This window comes from Ostrinia furnacalis, unplaced genomic scaffold (assembly GCF_004193835.3).
Source record: "Ostrinia furnacalis isolate ACB-3 unplaced genomic scaffold, ASM419383v2 OfSCF2235, whole genome shotgun sequence".
Taxonomy (NCBI): Eukaryota; Metazoa; Arthropoda; class Insecta; order Lepidoptera; family Crambidae; genus Ostrinia; species Ostrinia furnacalis.
The window spans coordinates 173,827-195,865 of NW_021132474.1; the positions used below are offsets into that span (position 1 = coordinate 173,827).

The 22,039-nt window shown below is 37.3% G+C and overlaps 2 protein-coding genes across 2 annotated transcripts; both read left to right on the plus strand.

Annotated features, from left to right (window-relative positions):
• Positions 1-843: 843 nt before the first annotated feature.
• LOC114354852 (uncharacterized) lies at positions 844-16,544 on the plus strand. The gene is made up of 2 exons (XM_028307423.1): positions 844-869; positions 15,101-16,544. The coding sequence occupies exon 2, from the start codon at positions 15,382-15,384 to the stop codon at positions 16,303-16,305; it is 924 nt and encodes a 307-aa protein (XP_028163224.1). The 5' UTR covers positions 844-869; positions 15,101-15,381; the 3' UTR covers positions 16,306-16,544.
• Positions 16,545-16,594: 50 nt separating this feature from the next.
• Positions 16,595-21,513, plus strand: LOC114354853 (uncharacterized). The gene is made up of 6 exons (XM_028307424.1): positions 16,595-17,031; positions 17,100-17,225; positions 17,432-17,473; positions 17,548-17,615; positions 18,565-18,768; positions 19,406-21,513. The coding sequence occupies exons 1-6, from the start codon at positions 16,695-16,697 to the stop codon at positions 19,517-19,519; spliced, it is 891 nt and encodes a 296-aa protein (XP_028163225.1). The 5' UTR covers positions 16,595-16,694; the 3' UTR covers positions 19,520-21,513.
• The last annotated feature ends 526 nt before the right edge of the window (positions 21,514-22,039 follow it).

Consider the following 22,039-nt stretch of genomic DNA (forward strand, 5'->3'; position numbering starts at 1 on the left):
TCTTATCAGAGTAGTCAGAACAATGATTCAAATGCATCATCTATAAAACCATGCCCTAATTGCTGTGATAATCATTTTTTAAACAATTGTCCTAAGTTTCTTGTTTTAACTAGCGAAGCACGGTATAGCCTGACCAGGAACATAAAAACCCTCGCCATGTTGCGGAAAACTAATGGTACTAATTTCTTTTAATGGCAACAGTAACTGAAAACTTCATTGACATGTCACCTTGCATGTCAGTCTATTGCTGTCAAAGTGTAAACAAACTTTATTTTAAATGTGCGCAATTGATTTTGTGAATTAAATTGCTAAAATATTTTTATAATCGTGAAAGAAAAGTGGTTCACAATGTGTTTAAGTATTTGTCGAAGAGAAATACTAAGGGTTCGGACAATATTTTCATTGAATAATTTTTCCGACAAGGGTGTCACATTGACTGACATGTTTATCGTATAGTACAGTCCACTATGAAAATTAGCTGTGGTTCGTTTCAACTACCTATTTTAAAGTTTTTTGTCACTTTCTAAGTGTTGAATTTTATGGAATTGGGAAAGAAGTACCGAGTTTGAAGCGTTCATGAGCAGACATTGCAGTTGAATATTCAAGTTCTGAATTTGATTATTGATGAATAATAAAATAAATCCTACTAGCTCGATTGATGTTTTCATTTTATTTATTTAAACCAGGTTACCTATAATAATATTTTTTCGTTAATTCATGAAAATATCAAATTAGCCCGTAATCCTGAATCCTGATACATCAAGTTAGCCTATTAATTTAACACAGGTACGACTGTACTCAGTGTTGCACTATCAAATGCAATTGACGCGCCTCTATGCCAGGGTTTTTATGTTCCTGGTCAGGCTATAGTAAATCAAATAATATAACATTCCTTAACAGTTAATTACTTATTAACCAGTGAAAACCAATTTTAAAACTACACATTTTACATTTACAAAATACAAGTCATCCCATCAGTTCAGGGATTGTCCTAGAAAATCTTGCCAAACAACCACGTACTTGGAGACAAGTCATCCTACAACAAAATTGTATCCCCGACTGCCGGGTCAGAACTTTTATGAGCCTGTTAATAAACCTTGTATGAAAATTGTAAAATGTCTATAAAATATCAATTGAACTTATTACCTACCTAAAAATCACGAACTGAACTAGAGAGTGAAGAACTGTTTTTTCTCACATAGATTGGCCTACGTACCTATATGAACATAAAACCCTTTTTGTTTTCGAGTTTAGTGTATGATAGTTTGTTCTCTTAAAAACCCTTGAAAAACCTTCATACACACTACTAACAACTTAGACATCCAAACAGCTCCACAAACTTAAACTGCGATATACCTACTCATTTGTCACGGAAGTAACGGAGTTTTGACACTAGCAAACTAGCCCAACGGGAATTTCCCTGATGCAGTGATTACGCGTAAATAAACCCCAGCAGCGTAAGCAATGTTGAAGGCATCTGAGAATCCCTGCAGCCCTGCAAAGCATCGTCTGATCGAGTGCATACCACCGTGGATACTACAGCTAAGTGGTAACTCGTTAAAAGGTAAGTATTCCCATCTTTAGTTAACTCCAGTAAGTTCTTTCTCTCACCCTATTCCAGCTATCCACACTGCTTGATAACTTCTTCGCTTAAGCAAGTTGCTATCCATCCTAATGGATTGAATAGATGTGATACCATACAACCGATAGATATAACTTTTCTTTTTTTACAGGTGCGGACAGCAGCGGCAATTCACCGAGTACTGAAATTCATCATTGTTCCTGTTTCAGGTAAGTCCCTCTTTTATTTTATAGTTGAAATCCCAGTTGTCCTTCTTTGTCCTTTTTGTTCTTTTTGTTCTAATAACCTTAGTAACTCTTCTCTGTTACATAACCATTTGTCCCATAAATGCCTCATCTGTACTATAAATCCCTAGTTTGTACTATAAATCCCTAATTTGTACTATAACTCCCTTTTTGTACTATAAATCCCTTTTTGTACTTTAATTCCCAATTTGTTCTATAATTCCTAATTTGTTCTAAATTCCTAATTTGTTTGCTCTATTCTTTCTTCCGCAGTTTGACTCCATTTGCGGATGCGTCAAACACCACTTTCGCAGTTGATCTATTTCCCTTCATAACAGCATGATGTAAGTATACTGCTAGTTCTTTATTGTACTTAGTTTCCTGTTTTAACTTCATGTGTTCTAGCTGTGTATTATCCTCTGTGTAATATCTTCTGTTCTTTAGCTTGTTTCCGTGGTAAATCTTTGTCCTAAATGTTTTCAATTTTCTGACAGATGTTTCTTCTTGTTTACAGGTAAACACTTCTACGTGGAATGGTAACTTCACTTCGTATTCTCCATTTGCACGCCGACGAGTGGGCGCAGCGAAGATTCCTTCACGTCTTTGTTCTTTCGATGTTAACCCTTTTGAAGTAAATAAAGTTTCCAATTCCAAATCTTTAGAGCGGTTTGAACTACATCCCTTTACACGCGCATGCAACACTGTAACACGATTTTCATCAGCAGCCGTATTTATCGGTCCAGATATTATCCACCCAAGCGTGGTGCACTGTACCACTGGCGAACCCGTAGGACCCCGTAACAACCCATTTCTTAATATCTGACTACATACGTCTGCTCCCAGAAGAATGTCAATCTTGTTCGGTACGTTAAATAGCGGATCAGCTAAATAAACCTGCGATAATTCAACCCAATTGTCTAATGAAACTCTCTGTCCTGGTAAGTAAGAAGTAATGTCGCTAAGAACATACGTCTTCACCTCGATTTCAAAACTCGGATCTAGTTTAGATTTAAGTGTAAGTGAAACCATAGATCTGGAAAACACAGAAGGTTTCGCATCACCCAAGCCTGATATATTATTTGTCACATTTATTTTCTTTAGTCCCAAACCTTGGACCGTAGCTTCTGTCACGAATGAAGCTTGAGAGCCTTGATCTACTAAAGCCCTACACACGTGATATTGGCCTGTCCTAGACTTAACGTCAACCAATGCTGTTGCCAATAACACATGACTGCTCTTAGTCTTCGCGCAACATGCCATGTGATTTGCAGTCTCAATTGGCTGCGTATCCTGTTCTAAACCTTTTAGATTGTTGTCTTTCCCCGCGCCTTCTTCTACTACTTGACCTAAAAACCCTGAACCAGCAGTCGAAGTGGGGGCTTGCCCTGAATGAAGCAAAGAATGATGCCGTTTTTTACAAACTCTACAATTGGTGGGTGATCGGCAAAACTTTACACCATGGTTGCTTCCTAGACAGTTATAACACATTTTGTTTTTGATAACAAAGTCTCGTTTGTTCTCAAAACCCAAATTCGCAAACTCTTTACAAAAACATAATTTGTGTTCCTCGCCACAAAACTCGCAAGAAAACTTTTGAACATTAGTCGCATGTAAAACCCTAGTATGACTAATGTTCTGCCCGGTATGCACATTGGAAGCTGACTGTTTACTGAAATGTTTAGGCTCGATACATTCCAAAGCGCGAAACCTATCGTACAAGAAATCCTTCATTTGATTGTAAGTTGGTAAACAATCAGACGCTACCGTTCTAGCAATGTGCAGTTCCCACTCCTTGCGTGTCTCGGGGTCTAGTTTTGAACTCAACAGATGTATTATGATTATGTCCCACGTAGACACATCTATTCCTAAATTGATTAAGGCGTTTAAACAATCTGAGGTTGTGTCTATAAAACCTTTTAAAATACCTGCAGATACAGTACTAGCATTACGTTGACTTAAAAACCGATTCAAAATGTTGTGTGCCAAATATTTTTTATTACTGTATCTTTGCTCTAGAANCCGGCCCTGTCAGTCGCGGTCGTGTATCTGATTTTCCACACATTAAATGCAACTTTACTCAGGTTGATCCATTGACTTCACATTGCACTGAAGATGACATTCAAGCCCAACTTACGCGGTTTTGGCAGCTCGAAGAAGTTAGCCCTCAGTCATCTCATTATTTTCCAGAGGAGAAGCAATGTGAAGAACATTTTGTAAAGAATACAACTCGCCTCTCAGACGGTAGGTTCTGTGTTAGGATCCCATTAAAGCAAACACCAAGCGTGTTAGGTGATTCTTATCAGCGAGCGAAACATTGTATGTTATCATTAGAACGTCGACTTAAAAAAGATTTGTTATTTAGTAAAATGTATAATGACTTCATGGTAGAATACGAATCGTTAGGTCACATGACCGAGTGCGAACCGATCACATCGGTCCCTCATTACTTTATCCCTCATCATGGAGTTCTTCGTGAGAGTAGCACTACGACCAAACTTCGCGTCGTATTTAATGCAAGTAGTCCAACCACTACAGGTGTTTCATTTAATCAGCTTCAAATGATTGGGCCTACAGTTCAAGATGACCTACTTTCAATCCTTTTACGATTTAGGCAGCATAAGTATGTGGTTGTAGCAGACGTAGAGAAAATGTATAGATGCATAGAAGTCGATGCCGTAGACAGACCGTTGCAACAAATTATTTGGCGTGACCAAAATCAACCCAATTCGCAACTGAAATGTTATGCTTTGAACCGGGTAAGCTACGGCACCGCTAGTGCTCCATTTCTCGCTACTCGTTGCCTAAAACAAATTGGTCTAGAATGTAGAGACACTCAAATAGGTGAAGTTATTATCCACGATTTTTACGTTGATGATCTCTTGAGTGGTGGTGATGAAATTGAACAAGTTTTGTACATACGTGATCAGGTAACAGCTGAGTTAGCCTCTGCTTGCATGCCTCTCAGAAAATGGAAGTCTAATGAGCCTCAATTATTGCCTAAGACTGATGAGTCATCTCCCGATGTAAACATTTGTGAGTCTGGCGCCGGTAAAACACTGGGCCTCGGGTGGCACTCAGTTTTAGACGAATTTTACTTTCCGTTCAGTCCAATAGCCAAAGGAGACACAAAGCGTGATATACTTTCTGTAATTGCGAAAATATTTGATCCATTAGGTCTTCTTTCACCTTGTGTCATCCTCATGAAAATTCTATTACAGAGACTATGGCTACAGAAACTGTCTTGGGATGATGAGCTACCTGTGGACATAAAGCAAACCTGGAGGGAGCTGGTCCAAGGCCTCCCGGGTTTAAACAGCCTACGTATACCGCGACGGGTTATCTGTGATTCAGCTTCGCGGCTGGAATTACACATTTTCACGGATGCGTCTGAGCGTGCGTACGGCTCTTGTGTTTATGTTCGTAGCATTAATTGTGAAGGTGAGGTCTCAGTCCATTTATTGCTTGCCAAGAGTAGAGTCGCTCCAATCAAGCCGACAACAATACCACGCCTCGAGCTATGCGGCGCCGTAGTGGGTGCTCGTTTATACGAGAAAGCAGTTGCTGCATTACGATTGCAAGTCGACCAAGTTATTTTTTGGACAGACTCAATGGTCCTCATTGGTTGGCTCAAAATGTTGCCTTCGAAGTTGCAACCATTCGTACGCAATCGCGTAGCTGAAGTTTTAGACAAAACCGGTAACTGTACTTGGCGACATGTTCCGTCTGAAGATAATCCCGCAGATTTAATATCTCGTGGAGTTAGTATAGAATCTCTTCAGTCGCTTAATTTATGGTGGCACGGACCAGATTATTTAAAACACGATTCGTCGCACTGGCCTGCAACCCCAACAGCGCCTAGTACAGCCAGTGATTTGCCTGAAACTCGGAAGGAAGTAACCTTGATTGTAACTAATGCAACTCAAAGTGAGTTTATTGATTTTAGTCGTTTTTCAAAACTTTCTAGGCTTCAACGCACTGTGGCTTATGTGCTTAGGTTCATAAATAATTGCAAAAAGGGAACGATGCGAAGAACTAGCTTCTTAAGTACTTGCGAATTAAATGAAGCACTAATTGTAATTTTGAGACAATCGCAAATGCAATCATTCCCGGAATATAGTTTATTAATGGGAAATAAGGATTTGCCTAGCAAAAGCCCACTGATTAAGTTCAACGTTTATTTAGATAGTAATAATTTAATTCGCGTTGGTGGTCGTTTATCTAATTCAGAATTTTCATTTGAAAAGAAACATCCTATTATTATACAGTCCACTCATTTAGTAACTAAATTAATTTTCGAATCTGAACATAAAAAAATGATGCATGCCGGCCCTCAACTGCTGTTGGCTACCATTAGGGAAACTTACTGGCCGATAGGCGGCCGCAACTTAGCAAGAAAATGTTATCGTCAATGCGTACGTTGTAATCGCATGAAGGGTAAGACTTTTAACCCATTAATGGGAAATTTGCCGCAGCAGCGACTTCAACCAGGTGGATACCCGTTTGATAGTGTAGGCGTAGACTATGCAGGTCCTATGGCTGTCGCTAGTCGCACAGGCCGTGGCTGTAGACTTATTAAATCGTACATTGCAATTTTTGTATGTTTCACGACCAAAGCGGTACACCTTGAGCTAGTGGGTGATTTAACAAGTAATAATTACCTTCTCGCGCTGCGCAGATTCATCTCACGCAGAGGAAAACCCTCTCACATATTCTCAGATAACGGTACCTCATTCGTAGGAGCGGTTAACGAGATTTCGAAATTTTTAAAAGGCAATTGTGATTCGTTGGCTTCGGACATGGCGCAGGAAAGTATTAATTTTCATTTCATACCTGCGTATAGTCCTAATTTTGGAGGTCTCTGGGAGGCTGGCGTTAAGTCAGTTAAATTTCATTTGAATAGAGTGCTGGGAAATTGTAACCTTACGTTCGAAGAGCTCACTACCACTTTAGTGCAAATCGAGGCGATACTTAACTCTCGGCCACTCTCTCCGTTGTCGTCGGACCCCGCAGACCTGACGCCACTCACGCCCGGCCACTTCCTCGTCGGCCGCCCTCTCACCGCCCTGCCGAACTCGAGCTACGCAGACTGCTCTATCAGCAAGCTAACACGCTTTCAACGCATTGAGCAATTACGCCAGCACTTTTGGACGAGATGGAGCAAAGAGTACATTGCAGAACTTCAGCAAAGAGCCAAATGGCATTCATGCAAGTACTCCCTAGAAGTCGACACGCTTGTTCTGCTGAAAGAAGATGGACTTCCACCTCTAAAATGGAAACTTGGGCGTATTGTCAAAGTCTTTCCTGGAGCCAGTGATGGTATATGTCGCGTCGCTGACATACGAACTGCGAACGGCGTCGTACGGCGTAGCTTCAGCAAGATTGTTCCGTTGCTCCCAGAAGAAGACGTTTCGGTTGAAGGACGAGCCTTCAACGCGCGGGGGCATGTTCGCGATCGCGAGTGATATAAAACCTATTTGGATATTGTGACAGTGAAAAATCATACGGCATTCTTTTGTTTTACTCTCTGTCTGTTGGATTCGATCAGTACACAAGTCTGTTGAAATTATTTCGCATTTTTACTTTAAAATATACCTGATTCCCTTCAACGCCTCTAACTAAGTCACGCAGATAGTCAAAACCATTTGAAGACAAAACAAATAATAAGGATAAGGTATTGCGCTTAATATACTTAATATTTTGATGATAATTAAAATAACGTAACTAATTAGTACCTACAAAATATTCACACATTAATACCTTTTAATTTCATAATGAACCGTCTAAAACTCTAAACAACCAAAATCACTGCCTTTCTTTTTATGACATAACAACAGTAAGAACGTAGTAAGTTCGTTTACATAATAAAACTATTCGCCTGTCACCTGTAAAAAATGTAGAAAGACAGTTAGGTAGATGACTGGAGAGTCTTGAGGAAGCCGCAGAACTTTAAAAAAGCTCACGATAGAGCGTGCTTACGTATCTATCAAAGCAAGAACTTGATAGTTTACATAGTAAGGAAGGAAATAAAATAACCTAAACTAAGTAGCAAAAAATTATATTAAAACAATTGACAATTTATTACATTAATATGTTTTGATTCATATCTCTAATAATCATATCACATTTTGCCGATTAGTTTCGCTGAATCCATTAAAAACTATTTCAAATCAACTGATACGGTTAGCAAACTAGCCGTAGGCATCATTTAATAATTTACGATCAATTCATAAAATATTTATAACACAAATGGAGTTGATAGATAAAACAATGAACTCATTAGATGAAGTGTAAGATAATTTAGATTTATCAATTTCAATTTTAGAAAGATATGACCAGTTTCACCACTTGCTGATAACGTTTTGGTTTGAGTTGACAGATCTTGAAACAGAAATCACGAAGGAACTATCTAAAATTTTATTAGGAAGCGGTGTAAACACTGACTTTTAATCTTATTTGTTACAGCGAAGTTGGCGGGGTATACCTAAGTACTCGCTATAAACGACTGATGGGAAAGAGAGGTTCTCTAACTCTTGTGGCGACCATGGACTGGAAGACGCGGCGTTGGTAGGCCCAGCTAGATGATCCGGCTGGGCCCACCACTTCCTGACTGATGATCAAAGGTACGTTTGCTTGTAATTCTATGTTCTTCTGATTGATTTCGTTGCGGGTCCAATAGGCCAAACCTGACCTTCACTGGTTGGATTTTTATTAGAGGTCAAGCTGTAGAACCTGGCTATTAATACAAGAGTTGCAGCGGTGGGAACGAGAGGTCACACCTCCCATCCCATAGTCCCGTTGGTTTTAATTCGCCGTAAAATAATATATGAGGAAAATCAGGGAAAACTATAGGTACCCAGCAGTAAAACTAGAGGCAGTTGTCATGACATGATGAGTTATCACAAAATGTGTCGTACGTCATAAATCATGACGTCCAAAAATGTTTTGTTACTTTATTTCACCTGCAAAATCTTGCTTTAATTTAATGTTTTCATTCGCTTTTGATCGTAGCCGGATGACCTGAGGCGTATTTCAGACCCAGTCTGTATAAATACTATGGAGCTCAAGATAAAACAAATAATAGAGTACAAGTGGTAATTTGTTAACTTTCATGTTCATTATAATAAATATTTGTATTGGAACATTTCAATAGTCGTGATGGAATGCAGCGATAAAGCACTTCAAACGCGATTATAGCGCTTATAGTTTATGCGGTTGTACAAATCCCGACCCACTATATTAGATTTGAATAATCCAATTGTAATCTAGCTGCTCGTTGATGTGACCATTGATGTAGTGGTTGCTAGATGAGATATTGTTTATGATGGTGTTAGTGATAAAAGGGTAGGAGTGTAGTTTGAAATTTTGTTCAAAGCTTTTAATTCATGTTACTTTGTCTTATGTTTGATTACCAAGACCATTATAAGTTAAATTCCAGATGTGATTGCAGTCGTAGAATATTGAAAAATATATTATGACATAAAATACATTATAGGGTTTATTAAAGGGTTAGTGGTAGAAGAGACCATTCCTCTGATCTAGGAGTAAGCAATACCTGAAACCTTAGTAACTTAGTGTAAACATTTAAAAAAGCAACTGAATGCTGGTCGCTTCAAATCGGTAAATCTGTAAATCATTGAGGCCTAAAATGTACATCAGAAAGTATGTCTAAAATGATGATGCTACATAAAATAGAATGGCCTTCTTTGGACTGTCTTGAGAATGTAAACCTTGTCTCAACCCAATCTCTTCCAGAGGACTGACATCTTTGTTATTGTAATCACAGTAATGGGTGCAGTGGGCACCAGGGTTAAGGTTTAGCCTTGAGCTTGACTCGTGACTGTCTGCCAGCTGACGGTTGGACTGCCCACTTTATCGCTGTCAACTCCGATAGCGAATGCCGATTTGATCCGATAAGTTTTTGCTTCAACTCGCCGTTAGTCACGGTGATGTTTTTACGTTTGATTTATAGTTGGATGTAATTTATGTGTGAATATTGAATGACTTTGGTGGGATCAATGGTTTGTTGAACAACTAACGACCCGCCCCGGCTTCGTATGGGTGCTAAGTATACATATAAACCTTCCTCTTGAATCGCTCTATCTATTAAAAAACCGCATCAAAATCCTTTGCATACTTTTAAAGATCTAAGCCTATGTATACTTTCACACAGATAGCGAAACGACTTGTTTTATTCTGTGTGATGATGTTTTGACGTGAGAGAGTTGAAGTTTTCAAAGAAAAACAATTGTAAGTTGACCAAAACAATATCTAAATAATTAAAGTTTTTAAAGATATCAAAATTATATTAGAAAACTGAAAACTTGCTGAAGATATGAGTGTCTACTCGCATTTAGCTTCTATGACAGCTTGAGCTGTGTTCAATTTAGACTCTCAAAAACAGATATGAACTTGTTAGACCTAAAATTAATAATGGTGTATTTTTTATTTTTTAATAAACTGTCTAGAACCTTTTGAAGCCAATGAATTTGGCTTTTCCTTTGCGTGCCAGCAGTCAACAATGCGAACTATAGAATAGTTAACATTATAACTGCCGCTGCGTGGTATGCAATAGAAGTTTTTACAAACTATCTCGAGATTTAAATTAAATTTTAACAGAACTCCCTTGAAATACTCGTAACCAAAGTAAACCAACTATTTTAATGAATGTTCCATGTATTTTAGTTAGAACGTACCACATTAATTTCAGTTTGTTATTTCAGCAAATTACACTGATATCATTAAACTTTATTATATTATATATTTCAATTAAAATGTAATGATATTTAATATGATTCAAAGAAAACCAAATAATACGATTAAGATTGTAAATTCGAGATCTAATAGGTAATTTATATCCCTTGTTTAAAAGGCTATTCTATAATCTGTTTTGTTGAATTTCAGAGCCAAATTAGCTGAAATAACCTCATCAATTATAACGCAATTAACAGCTCTATTACTAGCTTAATTTAGGCTAAAAAGTACAAATCCTTACTTGCTAACTTCCACGTCCTTCTTGCTTTATATTACCAAGGCATGCCGCAAAAAGTCCGCAAGTAAGCACCTCAACGTAGGTAGTAACAAATTTTGTAAAATCCAGCCGTTTTTTAGACATGCCAAGTTCTACTGGTTTTAGCTATTTTTATGACCCCACGAGCCAAAGTTGGACAAAGAATTCTATTAACGCAAATAAAAAACTATGGGCATTGGACATTTTTGTGTAAATTGGTAGCACGCGAACATGTTTTTACACAAGCCGAGTTAACAAGGGAAATGATTGATAATACCTATTATTTTGGTATTGTTCTACACAATCACGAATGATCTAAATGACGATAGCGGTTTATACGTAAATATGGAAAGGAGTGGTAATAGCAACGTGATTCGTCATTTCTTTAACTAGCAAGAAGGGATAATAATATAATTATTTTTTTGTATACAATGGCTTGGCTCTTCCTTCATTAGAAATTATACAATATGTGACGATTTTTAAATCAGTTTCTGTAGTGAACTGTTATTATTCTTTAAATAAGTCTCAGGTGTTATCCAGGCATACCAGAAAATCTAGATAACAATGAAAGTTTTCATAAGGTTTCCATCAAGTAGTGTTTCGTAAAACTTTTGGCGAGGCGGGATCTCGGTTCTATGGGAACGACCACACTTATACCTAAAGGTGTATCAATAACTATCATCTTTTCCTCAACCGAAAAATGTCCACTGTTGGATCAGAGCAAAGAGTTTAACCGCCTCTGTGGTCTAGTGGTAAGACCACCTGCTTCAGACGCAGAGGTCCCGGGTTCGATTCCCAGTGGGGGCAGATTTTTCTATTCGATTTGGTTGGTGGTAGGGCTTGTTCTAAGTCCGCCTGGCTAGCTACCACCGTCTTACCTAAGTCTGTCGCCATAACAACAATGTTAACAGCATTGTTGTGTTCCGGCGGTTAGAGGTAAGGTAGCCAGTTTCTCCGTGGTTGAGGATTCCGGGTGAAGCTCGCTTCCACCTTCGGCCTGATCGTCACTTACCATCAGGTGAGATACAGGCCAAGAGCTTCCTCGTTGTAGATAAAAAAAAAAGTAACAACCGGTCCTGTGCTGCATCCAGACGTATCGATAGCTATATTGTACCCTCGAGTAAAATCGATATAGATAGGGTTTATCTACTATAACGATATTTTACAACACTGTCGCTCAGAGTGTAGTGGATGGATTTTGTACGCTAATAAAAGGCAGCAATACCTAAATGGAACAGTATTGGATACTAAATTCCGCTTGTTCCCACCAGTCACACCGAAACGTGTAACTCTTACTCGTTGGGAAAAAAACTACCATCAAGTAATACCGTTTACTCGTTAGAATATTTGATTGTCCATCTTCCCAACCGGTCACACTGTAGCCTGTATTTTCTGAACGTCAGCTTTAGCTTACTTAAGTAATTTAATTTTTTAATGTACATATTTTGCGCTTTGTGTACATTTAACGCCATCTTTTCTTTCCTGACATTAAAGGTACTTAACCACAAGGTAGACCGACGACCTTATAAAGGTAGCAGGAAGACGCTGGATGCAGGTCGCTACCAACTGGGCGATATGGAAGTCATTGGGGGAGGCCTATGTTCAGCAGTGGACTTTTTGTGGCTGAAATGATGATGATGATAGCACAAAAGATCCCAATGGGTCGACGTGCACTGCGCTCATGCGCGGCCCTAAATAAGATAAGATAAGATAAGATGATGATGATGATGATTAAGTGAACCGTTGTGAAGATAGGTAAACAAATGTCCCAATAAATAAAGATAGATTTTTTTCCCAACGAGTAACAGTAACAGTGTTATTCGTTTCGGTGTGACAGGTTGGGAACAGCGCTAAATTCGACCGACCATTTGCATACGCCCTGTCGGTAAATACGTTGAAGCGATCAAACGATACAGGGTATAACTTTTATGTCAGTGCAAATGGTCGGTGTATAGGTTTTCCATCAGATTTGCATTTTAGAAACGTTTCAAAAGCGAAACGAGTAAACGGTAAATATTTTTTCTAAGTTTAGAATGTGGCAGCGACTTTCAGATATAATTTAGAATTTGTACAGATATTTCATCACTAAAGGTAGATATTTTCTTTAATTTCTTCAGAAAACTAATAGCAACACTAGCTTTTGCCTGTGACTTTTTCCACATAGTTTTTGATAAAAAACAACTAATACTAATTACACTGTATGTGCCGTTCTGGTATAAATTTTTTAAAGTTTAGTGAAAGTATAAGTTCACAAACACATAATTTAAAAAGGAACCATCCATCCATTCATCTTCAGAAATACTTACGTTTTGGTATAATAAATAACCGCATGCTCTATTGATTGAAATTACATCTTAGATTAAGATACGTTATCAAGATATCGGATAGAGCCACTTCACTTCCAGAAACGGCAATTAACTGGATTGTTAGCTACTGTGCCAACTGACATCTCTGTACGTGTACAGTGACGTGAAACAAGCTAAGTGAGGAGTAAAATATCAAAGTCGTGATGTGGACCGAATATCACGCATTGGTTTAATTAGAAACAGCGACTGGACTTAGTTAACGAACGCTGATTTCAACCGGTTGCTAGCTTAAAGCGAAGCTATGCAAAAGCTAGGCTAGAACTTATGGCAAAACTGCGGGGCTACCTACTTATTTCTGCGTTAAAGAGAGAAAGAAATAACATTTTTTTTTTATTAGGCCGAATATCCTTTGACTACTTACAAACAACAGAGGTTACTTACATAGTTTAATTTGAAGTAAAGGAAGGAGTCTGCCGTTTGGTGTAGTGTATAGTTCGATTCCCGCACAGTACAAACAGTTGTGTGCATGAACATATTTGTTTGTATTGGACTGGGTGTTTTCTATGTATAATAAGTATGTATTTACAAAAAAAAGTATTTAAGTATGTTTATATCCGTTGTCTGGTACCCATAGTACAAGCTTTGCTTAGTTTGGGACTAGAAGCGCAGTGTAAAATGTCTAAGGATATTTATTTATTTATTTATTTATTTCAGGTCTATATGTTATTGTCGCTCAATAGAATTTCCGCTATGCTTGAGTAATGTCCCACTTTAAACGTGAGAGGGATGAAAGTATTTGAGACTTAAGATAAAGTTGTACTTTAATTTACTTTTATCTTTCATTATGTATAAATATTTGATATTAATAGCTTCGCTTTTCATACATACACGTCTTTAAAGTCCGCTTTTAGTTATTTGCGTCGTCAAATATAAGGATATAAATTTTCTGTCGTCCTATCTATGTGTCTTTAACTTAAAGTAAATAATTGAAGAGCAGAAATCATCAGAAAAATTACTATTGTGTTTAATACTGTATCTCATGTTGATAGCCCAATAAAAAATAAATAAATAAACTATCTTTCATATTTTATAGCTCTGCTTAGTTTAGTTTTTCTTAATGGAAATATTTATCGCTAAGTGAAATCTTGGCACTGTAGCCTTTTTCTGGTTAATATCAAAGTAACATTTAATATCCCTTTCTACCCCACCCACCAATGGTGTTTAATTCCGGTCTAGCAAAAGGTCATCATTAATTATTAAACACAACAAATCCCTTTTAGTAATATTTCCTTTAGCGGGATTAATTCGAATTGAACTTTAAACTACCCCTTAAGTCCCTATTTTGAAAAACTAATATTACCAACTTTATAATGTGTCTTTATTTTCGAGAAGTCTCTACCCGAAAATCCTAGTGCATTCTGGCGTTATGTGAACGATAAAAAGTGTGGTGTTACTATTCCTAACCAAATGACATTCAATAATAAAACATGTTCGGATGGTCAAGGCATTTGTGAACTCTTTTCGGAATATTTTGGGTCAGTTTATGACTTGTGCACTCAGTCTGCTGTATTGGTGGACATGCCTGATGTGCCTAATTTCTCTTTGCATAATATTGAAATTACCGCGGAAGATATAGACACAAAAATTAAACAACTTGACACGCGTAAAGGCCCTGGTCCAGATGATATTCCACCCAAATTTGTTCGATATTGCTCTGAGGAGCTGTGTTCTCCTCTTGCCATTATATTTAATAAATCTATTAAGTCTGGTATTTTTCCCACACGCTGGAAGGTCGCACATATTATACCCATTTTCAAAGCGGGTGATAAAACAGCATGCGCTAACTATCGGCCTATAAGCATCCTCTCTTGTTTGGCAAAATTATTTGAGTCACTCGTCTACACTACTCTTTACTCTCACTTGAATAAGTATATCACGAACAAACAACATGGCTTCGTTAAAAATAGATCGACACTTAGTAATTTACTAGTTTTTAAAAACTATCTCTGTCAAACTTTTGCTGTTAGAGGCCAAACGGATGCAATTTATCTGGATTTCAGCAAAGCTTTCGATAAGGTTAACCATTCCTTGCTCTGCCAGAAACTATCCCACTATGGGATCCACGGATGTCTGCTACGGTGGATAATATCATATTTAAAAAATAGGACTCAGCTCGTTACTGTGAAGGGTTACACATCTTCACCCATACAGGTCACCTCTGGGGTTCCACAAGGGTCGCACCTTGGACCGCTCCTATTTGTCATGTTCATCAATGACCTGACTGACAGACTATCCTCTCATGCCCTCTTGTATGCCGATGATCTCAAGATTTTCACGAGTGTTGATAGGAAGAGTAATGCTCTGGTGCTGCAGAACGATCTAAAGGTTATCGATGATTGGTGCTCATCCAATAAAATGTCCCTCAACGTAGATAAGTGTTGTGTTATCACTTTTACAAAAAAGAAAAATAGATTTGTACACTCTTACTACATACGCGATCAATTAATATCCAGAAGGGACACCGTCAGAGACCTAGGTGTTTTGTTCGACGAGCAGCTAACATTCCGTCCACATTACGACCAAATTGTTAAAAAAAGTAATCGTGCCTTAGGATTTATAATAAGAACTACGAAAGATTTTAGGAAACCTCGCAGTGTGCTATATCTGTTTAATAGTTTAGTCAGAAGCATTCTAGAATACTGCAGCCCGGTGTGGTCTCCATATTATAACGTCCATATTGAAAACATAGAAAGAGTCCAACGTAGATGCTTAAGATACATATCACGCAAGAATCACTACGGTCGTTCACTAAAAGACTATAGTGAAAGGTTAACGGAGTTTGACGTAATTCCTCTAAGTACCCGCCGCAGAAGATACGACCTACTTTATCTGCATAAAATCTTGCACTCCCGGATAGATGCTCCAGATCTTCTCTCCTCACTCAGTATTAATACCAGACATAGATCCCGTGGGTCGAAGTCTAACATCTTCGCAATACAGGCATACAAAAACAATACTTCTTACTACAACCCTCTAGTCAGGATGTGTCGCGCATATAATGAGTTGGCTCGTGCGGGCAAGGACATAGATGTATTTAATAGTAAATTTCCTCAGTATAAAAAGGCTATATCCGACTTGCTCAAAAATGACGAAACGACAGCGTCTCCCGGTGGGAACGGTGGGTAATGTCTTCTGGGTAATCTTTTGCTTCCGTCGTAATCACCGCAATTAGTATAAAATATCTAATAAAATTTCATAATATTGTGTTGTAACTGTTAGAGTTAAGTTAGAACTGTATTTATTTTTGGATAGTACTTGTAATTTAATTTAATTTATCATGCTGTGTATACTAATTTTGGCTTACGGTCCAGTATGTAATTAACACTTTTTCTTTACGATGAAGCCCAGACTGTAAACTGTTTGTATACCTATTACAAATAAATAAATAAATTTGAGTGACAGTTAACATCGTGGATCGGAACGGAACGTGTTTTTTCTTACATCAAATGAGTTGAACGTCGGAAATAGAATTTTATTTGTATTTGTTGTGCTAAATTAAAGTATTTAGTTGCAATATGCCGGCAGCACGTGTAATCAAACGATTATGTACTCGGCCATTAATTCGATTCAATTCATGTTGCCACAAAAATCCTTCATCAAACTTACAAGTGCGACATAGTGCTACAGTGGTGTATTCAAAGTCCCAAATATTTGTCCCAATAGCAATGAAAATTCGTAAATTAGGCTTAGGTCCTACATCTAAAGACTTCGACGAACAAACCCAACTAACAGGGCCCTTAACAAAAGTGCACGCCACTGAACTTGTGCTGCATTTAAAAGATGAAGAGCGGAAAGTGTTATTTTCTGCATTACAAGAATACGAGTCCAATAGAATCAAGGAAGAATTTGAAGGCAGGTTGATTTATTCCTAGAGTTCCAAACTATTCGGAGATGTACTTATTGAATAATGTTTTTTGTAGACAAATTGGCTGGTCTACGCTGGAGAAGTAAGCTAGGGAGACCTAGCAAAGTCCCTTCTTTGGGAGACGTCGATCCAACGGGAACCTATTGCCCTGTGCCTGAAGACTGGTTGAAGAAGAAATATGGTTAGTTGACAAAGTTTTAGATCAAAAACTACAAGCTACAGTTTGTGTTATCTAATGCCCCAGTTAATTATGTTGACTTTACAATTTGCAGTGTTATCACTGGCATACTTCATGCTAATAAATAACTTCTTTGAGAATTCAATGATTCTTAATGTTCATTTGGAAATGACTTAACTTTATTATAAATACCATTTTTTGTATTTCAGCTTCTACTATACCCAAACCCAGTACCAAGGAGCTGTTGCACTGTAAGTAAACAGATGTTTATTAGATTAGTTTGGAATAATACAATAACATCTAAAACGACATATTCTTTTTTCAGTATCATTATCCAATTCTATACCATTCATTGGCTTTGGGTTTTTGGACAACTTCATTATGATTATTGCGGTGAGTGTTTCTTTTAATTTAAGTTAGTAAATGATTAGCACCTCTTGCAACATTACGGATGTAATAAATTATATTAAAGAGTTTGAAAAGCATTACATACTTCAGAAATAGATATTTGTTTAGTATACAACAATTCAATAATTACACAGTGCGAAATGTGAATGAATCAGTTATTAATTATGAGTCAACATTACATCATAATGTTTTGTATAATGTTGTCAGAGACTGATTTACTCATGGGCCTCATGGTAATATTTTTTTTTTTTTTTTTATTTAAGTCTACAATTTTCTTTATATGACTCATTTGAAATCATGAACAATTTTATCACCTGTAAAAATCCACAGGTTTGTTTTCAATATGTCAAATTGCGGTGTGATTGCGGTCAAATGCCTTGTGTAGCATAAAAAAAATGTCTAAAATATTAAGTAAATGGGCAATCTAATATCTCAAATACAATGTGATTACAGATGTTAGATGTAGTTAAAATTTGTTTTAAAAGTAGTTAATTATTTCCATATCTACCTCACTGATGTGACAAGTCAATTTGAACAGTTCAATGCTGAAGCTCAATTCATTAAACTACAGCATTGAATAGGGATGTTTCCTGGGTCAAAAAGCAAGAGTTTTAATTAGTCCGTCAGTTAACTTATCAAAAAATACTCTACACGTATTTTTCACTTTTTCAAACTAATGAAAATTTAAAGAGATAAAGCGCGCCAAAGTTCATAAGAAAAGGCCCATGACGTCAATGCGTGCATAAAAGTGCCGCACGTTGTGACGTCGTGCGGAACTTCAACGCACCATAACTATGTAATTATTTGTTAGATTGACAAATAAAAATATATGTGTCCAATATTTTTTGATATTAACATGACGGACTAAAAAATTTTTTTTAGGAAACTAGCCTATTGTTCAAATACAATGTCACGATTGTATCGTGTTGTGCAGGGCGACAGCATAGAGAGCAGCATGAGCGCGTACATCACGCTGTCGACGATGGCGGCGGCGGCGCTGGGCAACACGTTCAGCGACGTCATCGGCATCGGCTCGTCGTACTACGTGGAGCGCGCCGCCGCGCTCATCGGGCTGGGCGCGCCCGCGCTGTCGCCCGTGCAGCTCGACATGCCCGTCACGCGCCGCTTCACCAACATGGTCAGTGCCGCTCCCACTGCACACACCACCTCAAACGCTGCTCCCGTGGGCCATGACATGTTCTTGTGTCACAGATAGCAAATAGTTACTCTACCTAATATTTTAAACTTGCATTTTTTTACTATAAAATTATCACTGTCATGGGATTTTGCAACAAGAACACTTTTTATTTATTATTATAGCTTTATATTCCACATTTTTACAGTGTCATTCAATTAATCTGTATCTCTTGTTTGTGGCCCCACTTGGGTAAAAACCTCCTCCATCTTTAATAATGATAAAGAACACTTTATTAATGGTAAACAGATTATTTACCCTCCCGACGTTTTACGGCTGCACGAGTCTGATCGCGGGCAGACTGAAGAAATGCGGCGTCGTCTGCTCGAGCGCGATGAATTTTCTTCACTCACCCGCATTTGCACAATGTTTTCGTCAGTGGTACAGTCAGCAGTTTGTTGCAAAATCCCGTGACAGTGATAATTTTATAGTTACTACCTACTCAGATCATTCGAGATTAATAACGATAATACTGTTCCACCCAGTAACCAATAATCTACAATCTATACTAACTACTGACTACAAGTCTACAACACACCACCAATCTTAATTCTCAACCTGCAATTTATTTCCCCTACAGGGCCGAGTGATAGGCATTACGATCGGCTGCTTCCTGGGCATGACGCCGCTTCTGTTCAAGGACGACGAAAAGAAGGCGGAGCCTAGCAAACCCGACAAGCCAGAATCAAAGTGAATTTTTCCCTGTTCACAGTAGCATACATTCTTTCAGATTTAGCGAAGTTTCTATTATCTAATATAACAACTCTGTATTATATCTATGTAAATAAGATGTAAATTGAAAGATTCTGAAGTCACTGGTGTCTATAGTCACCTCTCAGCTATTGTTATGCACAATGTGCGTGTAGTACTTATTGTCTTTAAGTTTAACAAATTGTAATAAATCAGATTTCATAAGTATACTATTAAAGTTCTTTGCTTGAATTAAGGATAATGAGATGATATTTTGATTGTAAAAGTTTAATATCTTGTGATAAGTGTAATGATTGATGAATTATTTCCTGTCAAAGACTTATGCATGAATACTATTATTGCAGAGAACACACACTCGAATTCTCAATGATATAGGACAATTTTTGTTGTATATGTAGTTGTAGATAGATAAATATGCTTAGTATGAATTCTGAAAAGGGGATGTTTCTATTAAATGTGATAATTAATAATATATTTTATACTCTTACTTGCCACTGGCAGCTCTCTTTGGCACCAAAAAATAAATACATGCACCAAGTTAGTGATAATTATATTCTATAATATTGATACAATATTTTTGCTGCTAACATTTTCTATTATTAGAGGAAGCAATGTAACAATACCCAAAGTAGATAGTTATAAATTAAGTGTTATCTTTGCAATTTTATGAATTGTTTATTATTGTGTCATGTGATTGATTTCATTGGAGTTATTTGACTCCAGCCTGTTTTACTTTCAAATGGGTTCTTTACTGCCGATTTTCGTATTAAGTGTTGTATTATGTATTAGCATTTACGCAAGCCCAACAGGTGACTCTAGTCAGTAACAGTGAAGTGGTACATTTTAGTACAAAATACGTTCGCTAAATCTTACAAATTTAATAAATGTTCCTAAATCAAGAGTATGATTTTTGTCACCAGAATAAAATCACCTGATTTTTCCTGATAATTACTAACAGCAATATTAACTGATAATAATCACAATTTATTTGCAAATTAAACATGGTATACAAAGATATTTAATTACATGATATATTTTGGTGACAAATATAATAGTTGGCAATAGAAAATATTGTTCCCGTTTTCCATAGTGCATTACATTAAAGATATAGAGTTCAACGTCTTGCTAATATTTGAAAATCATAGGACTCTATTTTGCATTTGTTATTTGCGCACAGAATGGCATGTGGTACATGTTAAAAGTTAATAAATACCTATGTTATGGCAAATATGATTAACAATATTTTACGTTGTAATGCACGTTTATAATCACAATTCGTTTGTAGATGTAATTGCTGCGAACAGCAACATGAATTAATTACATGTACTAACTATAGGGTTACAGAGAGAATGTATGATTTAAATGGCACACCTATTTACGATTGTTGATATACTATTTGTGTTTTATATGACTTTAGAATGATTATATACTTTAGAATCGATCCTATGTTTTATTTTTAATTAGTAATCGAATAATGAGACAAGCGTAAATTTTAAAATAACATAATAAAAATAAAATAAAACATGCAGATTGTCATAAATATTACCGCTTTAATTTAGTCAGTGTCTCAAGGAGCCGCCACGCGGCCGTGTGCGGCGCCTGCGTCGTCGGTGTTGCTACGCCACTAATGGAAATTTGTTACAATTATCTGGGGGTAATAAAATATTACAAGTCAGTTTACAAAACATTCTTATGTATAGTCAAATAATTTTATAAACAATTAACTAATATTAAAATAAATGTCTTAATTGCACTGAACAAGAGTATATTTTCTTATCATGCCGTATATTTCACTAATAGGTACAGTTTTACAAAATGTCAGTTTCGCTTAATTAACGTTCGTAATTCTAGTACAAGTAAGACAGGATAGTGGTGCCCCATATCCATAAGTGAGACTAGAAAAATTACATAATTTTAGGATTATCTACCGCGACGTGACAGCATGCAGAGATTAGCCAGATGATGCAAGTTGCAGCTTGAATCAAATTTAAATGCTTATTCCGTCATAATTCTTTGAGTTGAATCGATGATGTGGATTTACCTAAAGTTAATGTACCCGCTTCGATCAGTAATTCGGTATCCTGGAGGCTTTGTTAGTATTCATCGAGTAATAATTGGGCAACGTAGCAGTTATGTATCCAATTACATATTACTTTATATTTATTATCTTAAGGTAAAAATTAAGTGGATACCGGACAAGCTCAACTTGCTCAGATAAACACGGCTATTTCAAAAGGGACAGGCTAATCGAATTTCCTAAAGCCTGGTCCGTGAGCACGTAGAATTTTGTCCAATGACCCCAAGCTACCCATCCTTATCGCTCGCGCGTAATTATGTTGCTTTCGCGCTCGCACACTCACTGCGGCCGTCCGTCGCACAGTCGCGACAGCAATATAATTACGCGCGAGCGATAAGGATGGGTAGCTTGGGGTCATTGGACAAAATTCTACGTGCTCACGGACCAGGCTTTAGAAGAACGCGGCTTGTAGCTAGCGAACGGTTC